General features: G+C 44.8%; 1 protein-coding gene across 1 annotated transcript in view; it reads right to left on the minus strand.

The window, feature by feature from the left end:
• Positions 1-9,634, minus strand: part of LOC138453445 (nuclear receptor subfamily 0 group B member 2-like) — a 70,345-nt gene extending 60,711 nt beyond the window's left edge. The window contains exon 1 of the mRNA XM_069606307.1: positions 8,884-9,634. Within this exon, the coding sequence (XP_069462408.1) occupies positions 8,884-9,460 (577 nt within the window). The 5' untranslated portion in view covers positions 9,461-9,634. The remainder of the gene's footprint in view (positions 1-8,883) is intronic.
• Between the last annotated feature and the right edge of the window lie 6,593 nt (positions 9,635-16,227).

The raw sequence follows: 16,227 nt of genomic DNA on the forward strand, positions 1-16,227 counted from the left end.
ATATGCGCCATCAGCACTGGTAAATACCTAAGATTCCTAACTACATGGAATCCATTTCATGAACATGTACGGGACAGAGGAGCTCATTTCTTCAAACCCTGCTTGCTCCGAAACACACATGTAACTTGAACTGCCTCAATAACAAAGATAATGAGACGCTGAGGTTAAGAAGGGGAAGAAAACTTCAAAAGTCTAGAATCTGAAATGTAAAACAATACTTACAGTTGGGGGGGGGGGAGAGGATCCTATAGAGGTTAATAAGAAGGGGGTGAGTAGGGGAGGGGGAAGAGGCAGGGAGAGAACTGGGGGGGGTGAACTTGGAGGTAACTATCTGAAAGAATAGAACATGTATTAAATGTAGAGCAGAAGAGTTTAATGTTGTCAAATGCTATGTTGTAATTGCTTATATACCTTCGAACCAAAAAAAAACATGGTTAAAAATAATATAGAGAATGCACCAATGAAGCACTTCACATCTCTAAACCAGAAATTTTTATGATTTTACCAGGAGGGTGCGTTTGAGGGAGAAAAAATGAAGGTAGTACAACAGACACTTTTGAAAAGACAATAAGAGCTGATCTAACTAACTGACAGCTTGAGAACAGATCTGAATGAGGACATCGAGTGGCATAACATTTTCCCTGTGATAATGATTAAGGTGAAACAAATGTGTATTGGAGGATACATCAGCTTATCATAACAATAGATACAATGCTAACTTGCTAAATGATAGACGTCATATCCTAGAAGTAAACAAAGCAACTTGTAACTATGAGTTATTGAGAAATTGTGTCCCCAGAGGCACATTAAGGAATACAACCACTTCAAAATCAATTTTGTCTTTTACAAATAGGAATAGTGAGCGTTCATAATTTAAATACAGAACTCCGCCTGTACTGGGGAGTCCCCCGGCCGGCCCATAGAGCCGATGTTTGCTCCAGAGTACTTTAAAACGAGATGGCTGCATCTTTGAGATGAATGGGGGTGCAGATTTATTACTCCAACATCAATCAATAAGGACAACTCAATGGTTTGGCAAAGGGAGTCCGTTTAATGACAAGTACAAAAACGGGGAGTCATGGAAATCAGCAATGATGCAATAGTCTGTCTCGCTTCAACTCCAACGAACTTCATACAAACAGTAACATTTATAGTCAAAACTCGTCATAATTGACCTGTAACACTCAAAAGTTAATATGCATTTCTATTGGTTAGGAAAAGGTAACTTTAATATAGGTACTATATCTGTATATGATAACGGCGTGAAGGGATTGGATAAACACTATCAGGTGGGCGTCTAAGCCCTCCCTTCAAACATGACTATTGTAGACATCACTAAGAGTATGACGTCCCATTGGTTCTGTTATCTATAGGACCCTAGATTATTTGGTCCATTGTGATTGGGTTGGCATCAACCCCATGCATAAATTTCCACTACTTAGCAGCACGCAGAATGGTAAGCAAGGTGCAGGGTGCCCCTTGATTCACCCTGCCTTTCTTCAATCAATCATTACTTTAGTGGCTATGTGTCAATTAGTTCACTGTGGTTGGCCTCGAAACTGCATCTTCTTGTCTCGAAAAGTTCTGATATCTCCGTCTGGGCAGATGCCAGGCGTAGGTGTGAACCCGTGCTCCTCCTCGCTCAGATGTCACGTGCTACCCACACCGTGAATTTGCTGAGTTTCTCTCAATTTGTGCATTTAATGCTTATTCGGCTTGCCACCTGCCTACGCCTCCTTATCTCGACCTTCAAAAGACAGGATATTCTGTTCTTAAGTTTCAATTATGTGAAGCTACTGTTCGTTCCTTCTATTGTCTGACCTTGGCTCTTCCTGGCGCAAGTTGCATCTGCTGAGTTTCGATTCAGCCGTCTCTTCTCGTTTAGCTAGAATACGAATCTTGTCCTGTTTGGCTAGAATACGAATCTTGTCCTGTTTGGCCTCTAGTAACCGGAGTTGATTCTGCTTTTTGTGTAAAGTGGACTTGCACTTAATCTACCTCAAAACGAAGCACAGTATTATATGTAAAATGGCGCTTGCCACTCTATTTTTATTCTCTTTATTTTATACTCTATTCTTCTACTTAGCATAGCAAGCCGCACTGTTTTCTTAGCTTTCTTGCGGTTTCAAGCATATGTACAGCCGTTAGCTGGTTGAATGTCTTCATCCTGCTTACAGCTTAAGCTTCTTTATATTTCAACATTGTTCTCTTCTTCTAGGTTCACAATATACTTATTCATGGCATTTTGTCTCTGTGTCATCCTTGGGTCGTCATCTTCTATCTGTGAGTCCGTCCGGGCCTTCGTGACGTCACCATTCGTCTTCCATCAAGACCTTTTTGGTTTCTTCCGGGACGGTACTTAGGCAATCTTCATTTCGTCTTATTTGCTCGTAGGGTTTTCTCAATGGATACCTTACTGTCCATGGTTTTCTGGGTATCGGTACTTAAACAGGTGTTCTTCTGATAGGCACTCGGCAGAGCCCTACTGTGGCTCTCTGCTGGTTTATTTGCTCATCATACGTCACATATTTTGGTGGGAACGTTCCTGGTACTTCAAGATGGGCAATGGGAGTGCAGGCTTTATTTGGGACCTCCTCTACACGCCCAATGTAGGTATCTTCACAGAATGAGAAGATCACCTCTACAAGAGGGCGGTGGGATGCCCAAAAATAAGCAGAATCACTGGACTCCAAGTTGCGACACAAAAGTCATGTGGTTACTTGTTCACATCTTAAGTATAGGATGCCACGTTAACAGATGGCACTGGTTGCAAAACGTGGCGGATGCCATCATTCATGTTGAAAGATTCTTTCTTACATTTTGCTAAGGTAAGGTTTGAAGTATCACAACTCAGTGAGGCATTAAGAAATTTTAAAGTATTTTGTTCCTCCTTTTGGCACAAAATATAGACACTCAACATGTTCTTTTGTTTCATTAGATGCTGTAAGGAAAATGTAATTTCAGTAAAATAAGGCAACATTTTGTTCATCAGTTTGGAAATTTTTATGTTATCCATTTTTGGGTGAGCATACGCCACAATATGTTATGAAGTTTTGCCTTTTTTTGGACTGAGCAATTCCTTCTATTAGACAAATTTAGATTGTTTACATACCTATTGCGATGATGGTCTATTCACAGATAGACGAGATTACGAGGAAGGTTATAACTTGATAAATGTAGAGAATTATTATTCCTAAAAGGTGACATTTTACCTCTTCTGACCTTTAAAATGAGTCATAATGTAAGACTATTAAGTTCATGGGTGGAAAAAACTTTAATTTGTATGTTATTTGCAGACAACTATGGCCTAATGTTCGCACGGTGGAGAAAAAAATCCCTCTATATTTAAGGACACCAAGATCGGAGCTCCTGATGAAAGTTTCATAAAAAACAGTAACATGTTGAGCGGATGTTTTTAGATGTTGTATAAATGGATATAATATAAATATATGTGTTATGGTTTTGGAACTTATTCGTGGTGGGACATATGAAATTGTGGAATGGTACATTTTATGAATCCTGCAGATGTGAGGATTTAAAAAAAAGATGTTTCTCAAATAATCATCTCACTGTATGTATAGATGTGAAATGTAATTAGATATATATTTGTTTATATTTTTATCTGAAGTTAGAATTAATGGATTATTGGTGCTCTCTGGTTGTTACAAGTGTAATTAGTATCTGTAACTGGCCATACAAAGACAAGCTTGCAGTTATATACATATCTATTTTACATTCGCTACTATTCAACATCTACCTATATCTATTTATCAGAATAATCAAAAGCCACGGTCTCACCTGCTACAACTACACTGACAATACACAAATAATCTTCAAAATACAAGACAACCTGGAAATAAACTCAGTGCTAGAAAACTGCCTCTGTGATGTATTCATCTGGATGAACTCCAACTGCCTCAAAAATCAACCCAGGTAAAACAGAAATAATAATCGTCACAAAAAATGGAGAAGAAAACCACTTCATCCCTTGGTCATGGGAACTCGGGACAACCCCAGCACCCTCGCCGATTATAAAAAAACCTGGGGGTCCTGATGGACAATAATCTCACGCTAGAGCTACAAGTAAACACCCTTCTCAAGAAATGCTTCTTCAACCTGCGAGCAGCAAAGAAGATCCTGCCGTTCCTATTGTTCGCCAACAAAACCACCATCATCGCCCTCGTCATGTCTTGAGTATACTACGCCAACAGCCTATACTTAGGTATGCCTGAACGACTTTTTAAAAACTACAACGCATACAAAATGCAGCAGCCAGACTGCTTCTGAAACGACCCCGAAGAGAAACACCACACCAGCGCTGAAAACACTACATTGGCTACCAATAAAACAACGAATAAAATTAAAAACAATGTGCATCACGCATAGAGCAGTACACAACCAAGGCGCCGAGTTCCTGAGAGACAAACTGTCTACATCAACCAACAAGAACTCTCAGATCAAGCATTGACCTCCGCTTGGAACCGAAACCCTACAACAAAAGAAAACTTTGAGGATCTTCCTTCTCTCACGAAGTCCCGAAAACCTAGAACGACCTTCCAAAGTACATACGTAATGCAGTAAACCACCTACTATTCAGGAAACTACTCAAAACTTGGCTCTTCACGTCATATCTAGAAAGACCGGCCACAGGGGCACACACACAACTAAAACATTGATGAACAAAGAGACAGACCCTGATCCACACCAAGCAATCAATGGAAAAACCCTAAGGAAAAATATCTCATGGCATACCAAACGACTAACCGAGAGACAGCTGTAATAGGACCAAAGAATGAATACATAGCAAGACAAAGACAGAAATACCAGGACGACCCATCAATAGGACCATGACACTAAACTATAGCCATTTCCCAACAGACCTAATCACGGCAGATAGCAAGGCAATAGGAAACCCTGCACCATTAGCTCCAGTCCAGAGGGTGAGAAACAGAATGTTTCATCATTACACAATGTTCATCAATACCAGTGGGAAGCACAAGGCGCCATCACACACAAACTACAACTAACAATAGACCCAAGGAAGTCACCCCACAGGAACCTAATTACCAACTGAAAGATAGTCATGATAGGAGGAAACCAACGACTGAATACACAGGTTGACCAAGACAGATGCACTAGGACGCCCCATCAACAGCACTCCTACCCTGAACCATTCAAAGCCTCAACCGACCAGTTTCACAGTAGATAACAAGGGAATAGATATTACCAATCCAGTTCCACACCCGAAGTAAAGGCTCAAACACACCTATCACTCCATACAATACTCACTATGATACAGCTGGATCAGCGCAGCACCACCACAGCGAGACAGCCCATAAGGAACCAGCAACAACCCCACCCACAGGGATACAGCTCTAACGGAACCAGAAGTACCTGAATCAGGACACAGACCCCACTAACCCAACCCTCAGTTTTCTGCATGCTTAACCCACACAAAAGTCCACAACCACTTCTCTCCCAGCAACCCGCACGCACTTTACCACACTGCATCAACAACACAAAAACAGCACCTACAGCACACAAGGTCTTGCCCGATCTGATACTTGCATCAAAGCCCAGCACTCGGTGTATACCGAGCTGAAGCTGCCAACAGCACACCACTTCTCCCACTCTACTTCTCCCCGTCCTCCTTCCCGTTTACAGATTCGCCAGAGAGCCTGGGACCAATACCGTTGGTGACGGTGCGCTATATCAGTACCTTTAACATAAAACATAACATTCACCTGAAACATTCGCCTGAAAATCTACTAGGACATAACCTATTTAGGACTGAACGCTATTTAAATTTGCATGCTCCTCAGCATGAGATGGACAGTGGTGTGGGGAGCTACATGCAACCCATGGTTCATTCCTGCTGAGCTCTTCCTTTGAACTGCAAGAAGTGGATGTGGCAGGACTGCTGGAAGGTGTGCATTCCAGGCGGCATACAGGAGAAACGGCTGAGGCAATCATGGTGTTACTAAATCCTTCCCCTCAGTGGTTACAACCTGGCCCTAATCTTACCCAACCAGCTTCCCTACTAGGCACTTGGTTGGTGTAGGCCAAGACGTGTCAGCAAGTAGCCATGAGGTGGCACTCTAAACTGATGTGCCAGTACATCTTATCATGCGCCTTCTCTGAGACAAAATGACAATTTGTATGGGTTGTGGGTAGTTGGAAAAGGTTTTACTTTCGCTGGGACAGTCTCCCCTTAACACCTTCCCAAACCCATGGATGGGAACCCACTGGATTGCTCATTTGACTCTGCACGTTTTTATGCAAATTAACATCCTGCTTGCTAGGGTTAATAGAAAATTGAATCCGGAAAATGAAAAGGAGATGGCGTTCGCGAACGCCAATTTTTATATTAAGTATTTGTTATATTATGAAGTGCACATTTGCATTATAAAACTATAATTTACCAGACTACGTTTTCTTTATATGAAGAAATGGCAAAAGTTGCCCAGTAATCAAATTATTGTACAGTTCGCCACTCTATAATGAATATGAACTCTGCCACAAGAATAGCTTTCTTTTAAAAATCCACCCATGTAGTTTGAAATTATGAGGAAAGAAATAAGGTATGACAATGGAAAGATTTTGAGACGTAATGAGACAATGAGGTGTTAGGACTGAGGTATTTTTCAAGTTTGGAAGAGGGACATTTGTAGAATGATCATGCGCATATAGTCCTGGTAGATAGCTTACTGGTTAAGTGCTCGCCACAGACCTGGGCACAGCCTGCTTTGCAGCTCTGAATGGGTGGACTCAGTCCATCATCTTCTGAGCTTGAAAACCTGATTACCATTAAATTTTAACAACTTTGATTATAGTGTTTAGAAATGGGAGGAATCCAGCATGAAGCACTATTTAAATATACACATTATCATTGGGGCCTCCTTCCTTTTCTAGAAGGAAGGTATTCCATTCCTCAGTAATTGTGATCATCGTAACACATGCTATTTTTATTTATAGAGCTGTATATAAGGTCGAACAAGGAGGCTAAATATTAAATCTGCATGGTGTCTGAACAAGTGAAGTTGTGGTGCACACTGGTATACGATTTTGGGAGTTGCACTGTTGAGAACTCCAGTTTATAATAACATTCAACGGCATGTTTGTGCTTAGGTTGCACCCATGGTCGCGTATCTAACGAATAGTTAAGAGTTATTGGGTTTGGGGTAACTTCTATACATTATCCCGAAGAAGAGAAACATTTCACTGGTGTGCAATTGGGGGTATTCCATTTTTCCCATCGACCACTATAGTCCCTTTAATTGAGGTTTTCAAGGAGGCACTTGAACGAAAGACAATCCAGCGATGCCGAATGGTTGGTAGTAAAATAAAATAAACCAGGTCATTTTAAACTAAACAGATAGCCCAAAAGATTAAATATTCCCCAACAAGAAATTCAGACTCCGAGTGGCAATTTAGTGCTTTACACAACAGCTCGCCGTGTACATTACACATGGTCGCTGTTTTTGGGTAAATTTGGAGGTACACATTTGAAAAGGCAAAATAGAGGCACTGGTAAAAGGAGACTTGCGTGGTGAAAATGAGAAATCAAACTAAGAAATTTTAAAAAATGGGGCAAATTGGTGTACACTTTCAAATAAATTAAAGCAACGTGACTAAAGAAAAACAGACTGTAGTAAAACAGAGACATGTCAACAGACAACCACTGAAGCAAAAGAGAGTGCCACTAAAGAAACAAAGATACATCAAGGCACAATAAAGTTACATGTTTTTAGATGTTGGCAATCATTTTGTTGCATGATTACATACGATGTACAATATATAATAGGTATTTTTATTAATAACCAAATCGGTAATCCTATTATCCTCACAAGGCTGAAAGAGTCTAGACCTATTTAAGTCTATGAAATGAGTACTCCGCAGCTGTTTAACAACCCACTGATGTATCTGCTCTCCAAAAATATGAACGCTCAGTGAATGTGTGAAACTTAATTGTGTACAGTGGGGAAACACATTTATCTTCGTACTCGATTAAACTGTGCGTTCTCAATATTCTTACAACCAAACATTGGCATGCACATCGCTTTTGACTCGATGCGCAAAGGGAGTAGGGCTGAGGAGGTGTGAATCTACATAAGGAAAGTGTTTTGTTTACAATGTGTGTATCTACATAAGGAAAGTTCTGTTTTTCATTATTTATTTTTTTTACAATATATCTATAATAGCAATGTAATTGCAGATTGATGGTCAGAATGTACTGCAACATCTCACTTTTTTGTTATGGTTTGTTTTTTTTGCTATGTTTGTAAGCAAATCTCGGTGTATTTCCCATGCTGTAAACTGTTTTCTTTGATTACTACCGCAGTGGCTGTGTCCCGAGTGCAAAAATACGCGCCTGAAAGGCTTCCCAGCTTACTGGAACACCATTTGTAAATAACATGACACTGCCTTTCGTACAGGCAGTCAAATAATTGACACTTTAATAGAAATTAGAGCCCTACCACAGTAATGCATATTTGAAGAACTGTACATAACAGGATGTATTTATTAAACCAACTCTCTAAAAATAATTTCCAAGACCTTGGGCGCAGGAAAAAACGAGCAGACCACAAAGATTAAAATCTGGCTCCTTCAGGCAGTGAAATATCGGTTACAGCACCGAATATGTGTTTCAACACAGGGGAAACATTCATTCAGTTGAAATACACATTGAACAATTTAACAATACTTTTAAAAAACGAGAATGTTAAGATACAAGACGTAAACAAACCAGCCCCTTTATATTTTTGGCAGCGAGTAACATTTACCAAAAACTATTACATCCTATTCAAATGTTCCTATTCAAATGTTGCTATACTTTCAGAGTGTTGTCTACTTTTGCTGTGAAAGCAAGCTGGCAAGTCTTACCATGGTTGAAGAGCACAATTCCTTTGAGATAGGCATATTCTTTCGCACAGATGTCCAGGCTCCAAACCCTGTCCAAGAAACTCTTCATTCTCTGGACCTCTGTGTACGGTGCGCCCTGAGGCTCAAACCTCGCCATGTCACACTCAGACTGGTTCAAGAGGATTTGTTTCAGTAAACTGGGGGCTGAAATGTCTTTTGTGTCAAAATCCACTTTCTCCTGTGCCAGACCGAGAACAAAAAGAGGAGCCCAACACTGCTTTATTAAGGCCACCTGGTCCCCCGGCGGCAGCTCATAGAAAGAGGGCAGGTTTCGGATGAAAGCCACGGTCTTGAGGAGCACCTCCGAGGCCCTCTTGCAGGTGACATCCGGCGCTTTCACTAACACCTTGCGTCTCTCCTGGCAGGGGCAGTCAGGCCCGGGGGTCGTGTGGTGCTGCTGGTGATAGCGGAGGGAGCTGGGCAGCCATTTTCCCTCTGACCTTTGACCCGTGCTGAGGATGCCTAGCAGAATGCTGTCAGGAGGGCCGGCCTTGCATTGACATCTCCCAAGCTGCGCGTGGCCCCCCTCGCACGCCATGACGGCACTCTGTGCTGCCCGCGCGGACTGCTCCCCAGGCACTGAGCAGCACCTGCTTCCTATGTGTTTGTGTGCGTGCGAGGGCGCGCGCGCCCGCGCGGTGATGTTTATATAGGCCTCGGACTTCTCGCTGCCAAATCGGTAGGCGCCCTCTGCTTTTTATAACAGGTTCCAAGTTGAACAGCAGCCCGTGACCCCGTGCAGTGAAAGCGCCTTGAACTTTATTTGCTCTCGAGTGTTTTCATTCATAACCAAACAAGGCGGGGCCCCCGCCAATCAACGGCGATATCTGACCCTGCAGCCGAGATTATCCGAATGAAAAGGGCTTGTGACTGTCGCCCGCGCTTCACGGAACAAAGACCCAGGGGGGATGTGCAGGTTTGACTATTTGACATCATTGAAATGCAGCAGCTCGCCGGGCTCAGGCAGACCAAGGACTCTTATCAGGCTGCCAACAGTCGTCGTTTTACAATTGCGAGTAATGTATCACATTTAGCTTGTCCTTGAGGGAAAAGTCAACAGAAAAATATGTTAATTGCAGAAGCAGCAAACCCCATGTGATTTTTTTTTTTGTTAAAGATAGATGACCTTGTTTATTAGCTGGCAGGCCCAGGGACATCCAGGTTGAAAGTCCTATTTGAAACTGTTGTCTGTTGATGAACATCCCGTACCTCGTCTGTTTCACGATAAACTGTACATTTAAAGAGACCGCCAAGCAATGCATTTTCATCTTTTTTAAATCAAGCTTGTTTCTTCATTTTTCGTTAGCGCAGTGCCTCGCTTGCTGCGAACATTCACAGCTCTGTTGTATTTCATTATTGCCCATTTTCAGTACAAGGGTGAATCCACCTGTTTTGAGCTTAGCTCAGGGTCTTAATGAAACGCACAGAGGATCAATACGCCCCACTCGTTGAATAGTTTGTCTAGGACTCCCACCACATTGTGGAAGGACTGGACAAGCTTCCCCACTGGGAACCGTGAATATTGATCCATGGCCACCAGTAGGTGTCCCCCTTCTTCTAGTGGTCAATAGAAATCTATTGTTACCAGTTGCCATGGGCCTTTTGGAAGTGGGACTATCCGCAGGGGGCATGGGGCTGTGTTTGCTGATACCCTCTAACACGCTTGGCAGTGTGTTAGTATGTCATCCACCACTGCATCCATGTAGTGGAACCATACTTGATTTCGCAGTCTCTTTTTTGTGTTTGCCAGTCCCCTGTGGCCCGAAAGGGCCAGGTTGACCACAGTCTTCCACAGTGCTTTGGGTACCACCGGGCGAGTCCCTCTCAGCAGAATCCCTTGCTCAGTTGTGGCAGCTCACCTTGTATCTTGACCATCCTTTAGATCTCTTTCATGTCCAACCATTGCCACTGTTGCAACTCTTGTCTGTGGCTCTTCCACTTGTTTGTGTTGGTGAGCTGAACTGCGGCCTTGATGGTGGGTTCCAGTCTGCTCTTGTCCGTGAATGTCGCTAAAATGAGCGTCGAGGGAAACGCATTTTCTGACAGATATTGAATGTAGTGTTCGGCCTCTCTCTCGAGGGAGTTGTAGTAACGAAAGTTTCCCGGTACTCAAGGTGAGTTTATAGAGTCTTTATTGTCCTGGTCCAGCTCCTCCATCAAACATTAGGATTGTAGGGGAAACACGGAAGGCAAGTAAAAGGGAGAAACACTGGGACAGCCCCACACCCCATTAACACCTTTGCTAACTGACCAAACCAACCGTCACTACTAGAACTGCTGAACCTCCACATTCCACACAATGACACCCTCATCATTCCACAATCCTAGTTATGAGACAACTCTCATAGGCCTACATTATAACAGGAGTGTCTTTCGTTTTGTCTTCCGGGTGTCTGGATAGATAGTCTGCTGGGTTTGCCTTCCCCCAGGTTTGTGAACGATTTGGACGTCATACTCCTGTAGCCTAATGCCCCACCTCTCTATCCGTGGGGGCATCTTGGTTTTTGGGTTCCCAAATAGGGATATGAGTGCCTGATGGTCACTGAGAAGGGTGAAGCAGCGACTGATGACAAAAAGGTGAAACTTCTTGCATGCCCGCAGGCTCTCCCTTTCAGCTTGAGAGTATGCCCTCTCGGTAGTTGATAGGTCCCTGCTGGCGTAGGCAACGATGCGTTGTCCGGGTCGTTGCACTGATTTACTCTGGCCCAGGATTGCTCCTAGACCCACCAGGCTGGCATCCATAGTCATTTCCGTTTCCCACATGGGGTCAAAGTAGGCTAGCCTGCGGCAGGTGACCATTTCAGTCTTTATGGTTTGGAATGCGTGTCTGCACTTGGCATTCCACTCAAAGGGCACATCTTTCTTGAGCAGGTTTCCGTAGGGCATCTGTAAAAGCAGCGTAGTTGGGGAGGTATCTGGCACAGTACCCCACCATGCCCAGGAACGACCTGAGTGCTGAGATGTCTGGCAGTGGGGCCAAGTTCACTATTGTACCTATCTTGTCTGGGTCGGCTGTCATCTCCTTATCTGAGAAGATGTTCACGAAGAACTTCAGGCTGGGCTTGTTGATATTGCACTTGGCCCCATTCAGGGTGAGTCCCGCCGTGTGTAGGATCTCACAGACTTGTAGCAGTGCTGTGTCATGTTGGTCCTGGGATGTACTGAACACCAAGATATCATTGTTGTAGTTGAAGGCGGCCACCACTGGTGAGATCAGGCGGCAGACCGTTTCTTGGAATATTTCTGCCGCAGACGATATCCCAAAATATTGTTGCTTGTAGCGGAAGGGCCCCTCGTGTGTCGTAAAGATCGTAATGGGCCTGGAGTCGGGGTGGTTGATCAGCTGGTGCTAACCATGGTTGAGGTCAAGCTTTGAGAAACGCACTGCCTGGTTCAGTCTGATGATCATGTCATCTATACTGGGACCGGGATACCTTTCTATCTGGATCGCCATGTTTGAAATACGCTTGTCCACACATGGGCGCAGCCATCCATTGTCCTTGGGCACCACCACCAATGGTGATACCCGTGGTTTCGGACCACTCACTCTCTCAATGATGTTGTCGAGGAGTAGTTGGAGCTCTCTGGACACTTGCGCCTGTAGATGGAAACCAACTCTGCGATGTTGCTGGTGCACCGGGGTCACTTCCGGGTTTACGTGGAGAGTGATAACTGAATCCTTGAGCAGGCCCACACCCTAAAACCGTGCTGGAAATGTTTCTATTCACTCAAGAGACATTTTCTGGTCCGTTATCATGTTCACCTCGATCTCTCTTGCTAGTAACCCCTTGACCACCTCTGACTGTTCATAATGGATGTCGATGAGGGCGAGGGCCCTCGCAGTGTGATAACTCAGTAGGCATTGGCTAGTGGCTGCATTCTGAATTACATGTATGGTCCTGGACACTATGGCCTCATTACAAGTATGCCGGTCTGGAAATAGCGGTGCCGGTCGCACCGTACCGCCACCTTTTTTTGGTCCGGCATAGTCTGAGTTGCGACGCAGCAAACACTGTCACTGCAAGTGTCCTACCGTACCCGGCAACACCGTCACCATAATCTGCAACATGATGCTTCGGCCGTGCCTGAGACACCAGCATGGCATTAGTAAGTGCACATTGCGAGCTCCATGTACACAGAAACACCGGCATGGACATGTCGCTAACATCGTGAATTCTGCACCGGAAAAACCGGCATCACTGGCCAGGCGTTAACTAGAGTCAGGTGTGCAGAAACAGCCCGCAGGTGCCCAAAATCAGCCCAGGTGCCCCAATGAGCACTGAAAAAGCACAAAAGGACAACTCCCACACCCCTTCCCACACTACCATGTTAGCAGTACTGGAGCTGGAGGCCCTGCATGCAGGCCTACTACTTGAGGCAGAGCGGCAGAGGATGCGTCAGAGGCGCTGGAGGAGAAGGATGGCCATCATGGCCCTGTAAAACAACAATGGCCAGCAGGTTGTAGTCCGCAGACAGCCACCTATACCACGCATAAGGGCCACGCCCTTCAACGTGAGCCAACGCGAAATCCACACCCTGTACCGGCTAGACAGAGAGACCATCACTTCCATAGTGGACCTGATCCATGATGACCTGGTCAGTCTCATGTACCAGAATGAATCACACCAATGTCCCAAAATCCAGCATAAAAACAATCAGCACAGCCCACACCACCTAATGCACATACTGATAATACTTAGGCATCAGAACACCCCACCTCCATACCACTGGTGTACCGCACACCAAGTAGGCATGTCCCCTGCCTGTTTGAAGTGCACATACACATATGAAGTTAAAATTATTACCCACACATATCTATGATTGTGGGACATGCCCATTATAGGAATATTGAATTTGAACACAATAATGACACACACCTGTCTCATTTGTGTTTGTTGTAGTGAAAGGGTCAGAGGTCATGGTAGCTGTGAATGGGCCATGTCAAAGCGACTGCACACCACACCTACCATGCATATTGACTAGGCGTACTGGCTTCATGTCTATCGGCTCCATCCTATTCCTTGTATGGTATCCCTCTGTGAATATGTCCAAATCCACCATTTTTCAATAATCATTTAAGCTGTTCAACCACTCCCATGCAGCACGTCATGTACTTCAGAATAAGTACGCCTTCAGGCATGTACAAATTCCAAATACATTTAGAAGCACATTTCAACGCAGGTTAATGTCCTTACCCATGTCAGCCATTCCTACTAGGTCTGCGGCACTGCCGCATCGGGCACACCAGCTTTGTCAGGCCGAAGACTATTTTACAGGCCATTAAACATTGCCACTTGGTGATGACACCCGCACACTTACACCTGCACAATCCACAATTGTGTTTAGCCCTTGTCATTACATTGACATTGATGACTGCAGACATATATCCCTAAGATCACCCTGATCTTACGCATAATGGTCCATACAATGCATGGACATCCCATCACACTGACTATCTGCTATGTCACCACCAATTAGCATGCATTATTTTGCATTGTTTAGTGAACACTATACAGACTGTACCTACTTGATACAGGCACAAATATAGCATTCTACACTTTCTGTTTCTCCCGTGCAGGTGATGCTGGATATCCCCTGATGCCATGGCTGATGACCCCCGTGAGGCAATCACACAAGCAGTACGAGCAGGGATACAAGTGTGCACATATCCGTACTTGTTGTACAATAGAACAGATATTTGCCCTGTTAAAGGCAAGGTTCCGCTGCCTGAACAGATCGGGGGGCGCACTTATGTACAGCCCTGTGAAGGTGGGAAAGGTAGTCCTTCCCTGTGCCATGTTGCACAACATGTGTATCAGTTGCAACATCCTGCTGCCCCCGACATGGACATGCACCTGCTAGAGACGGAGGAGGATGAGAGTGATGATGAACTGCCATTTGCATAACGCTGTGATGGCATGGATGGCGGTGTTACATGAGAGGAACTTATTCACCACTAATTCTGATCACTTCACACATGCACGTGGCACAGGCCAGCTAGTGTACTGGGCCCTGCACAGTAAATAAACCACTCACTTACACTGAAAAAGTAATGTCCAGTCATGATTTCTGTGCAACACCATCTGTAATTTGTTCAATGGAAATATTTACAAATGTGGAAAAAAAAACGGCCAATATTATCCCTCTCCCTCCCCACTCCCCCTCCCCAACTATCCCTCACCTCTTTCCCTCCCCAATGATCCCTCCCCACTACCCCTCCCCAACTGTCTCTACGCAACTCCTGTCATGTTTTGCAAGGATGACTTGCACAAGTCACAGACAGGGCACATGTGTGTCCTTGGACTGTTTCCATGCCCTTTTCGGATCGGGTGTGCGGTTGTGTGCCGAGTGGGACAGCCGCATTGAACGCCGCCTTGGGTTGCTCTGCACGGAACTAGCAGGCGTTGTACTGGTGGATGGTGCATGGTGGATTTCCGTGGGCCGTCGGTCTAGGAAGGCCTGGAGGAACATATCCATTGTCTCGGCTATAGATGACATTACGCTGTTCCCCTCCCGTACCCTCCTTGACATCTGTACTATTGCTTGTGTACACTGGCCAAGTGCGCAGGCATTATGTCGCCCACTAGCCTGGACCCTCTCACGCATGAGCTGCGCCTTGTGGAGGTGCTGCTGCACCAGGGCTGTCTAGGCATCCTGGCGTTGTTCCATGCGGCTGAGTCTGCCATCAATTTCCCTCACACTGGGGAAGGGTGGGCATTGTGGGCTAATCGGGCCCATGGGGCTGCATAGCAGAGGCTCATCGGTGCTGTGGTCGACTCTGTGGTCTCCCCCGTGTCCTCTCCACCATTGTTAACTTTACAGACCGTTGCTGCAGCGACATGGTCTGTTATGATTGAAACAAACAAAAGACCACGTTGCCATCCCAACAAACAAAATACTTAGCCTTATGTGGAATTTTGATACAAATAGACAGCAACTCCTTTTTTACCAAAACATTAATACCAACTGGTTCACCTTTCAACAGCATGTGCCCCGCTAATATGGCCGATCTGAAATTAGTAATGGGTCTGTATGCCTTTCCTTGCTTAAAGAAGGATAGCAGCAAGTTAACCACTTCTACAAGAGGGGCAGAAATGGAATTGATACTCCAATCCATGCACCAGCCTACCCAGCATGACCATGCTGCTGAGTAGGAAGATTGAGTAGATCTGGGCCAAGATTCCCTGATGACTGTCAGGCTCAAGTCTGGCTCGGATAACCCCAGTAGCATATGACAACCAGGGTCTCCTTTGACCGAGAGACTTCCCCCCCACCCCCCGAGAGCGCAGCATGCAGAGAACAACT

The sequence above is a fragment of the Ambystoma mexicanum genome, chromosome 4p, assembly GCF_040938575.1.
Source record: "Ambystoma mexicanum isolate Mex_15411 chromosome 4p, UKY_AmexF1_1, whole genome shotgun sequence".
Classification (NCBI taxonomy): Eukaryota; Metazoa; Chordata; class Amphibia; order Caudata; family Ambystomatidae; genus Ambystoma; species Ambystoma mexicanum.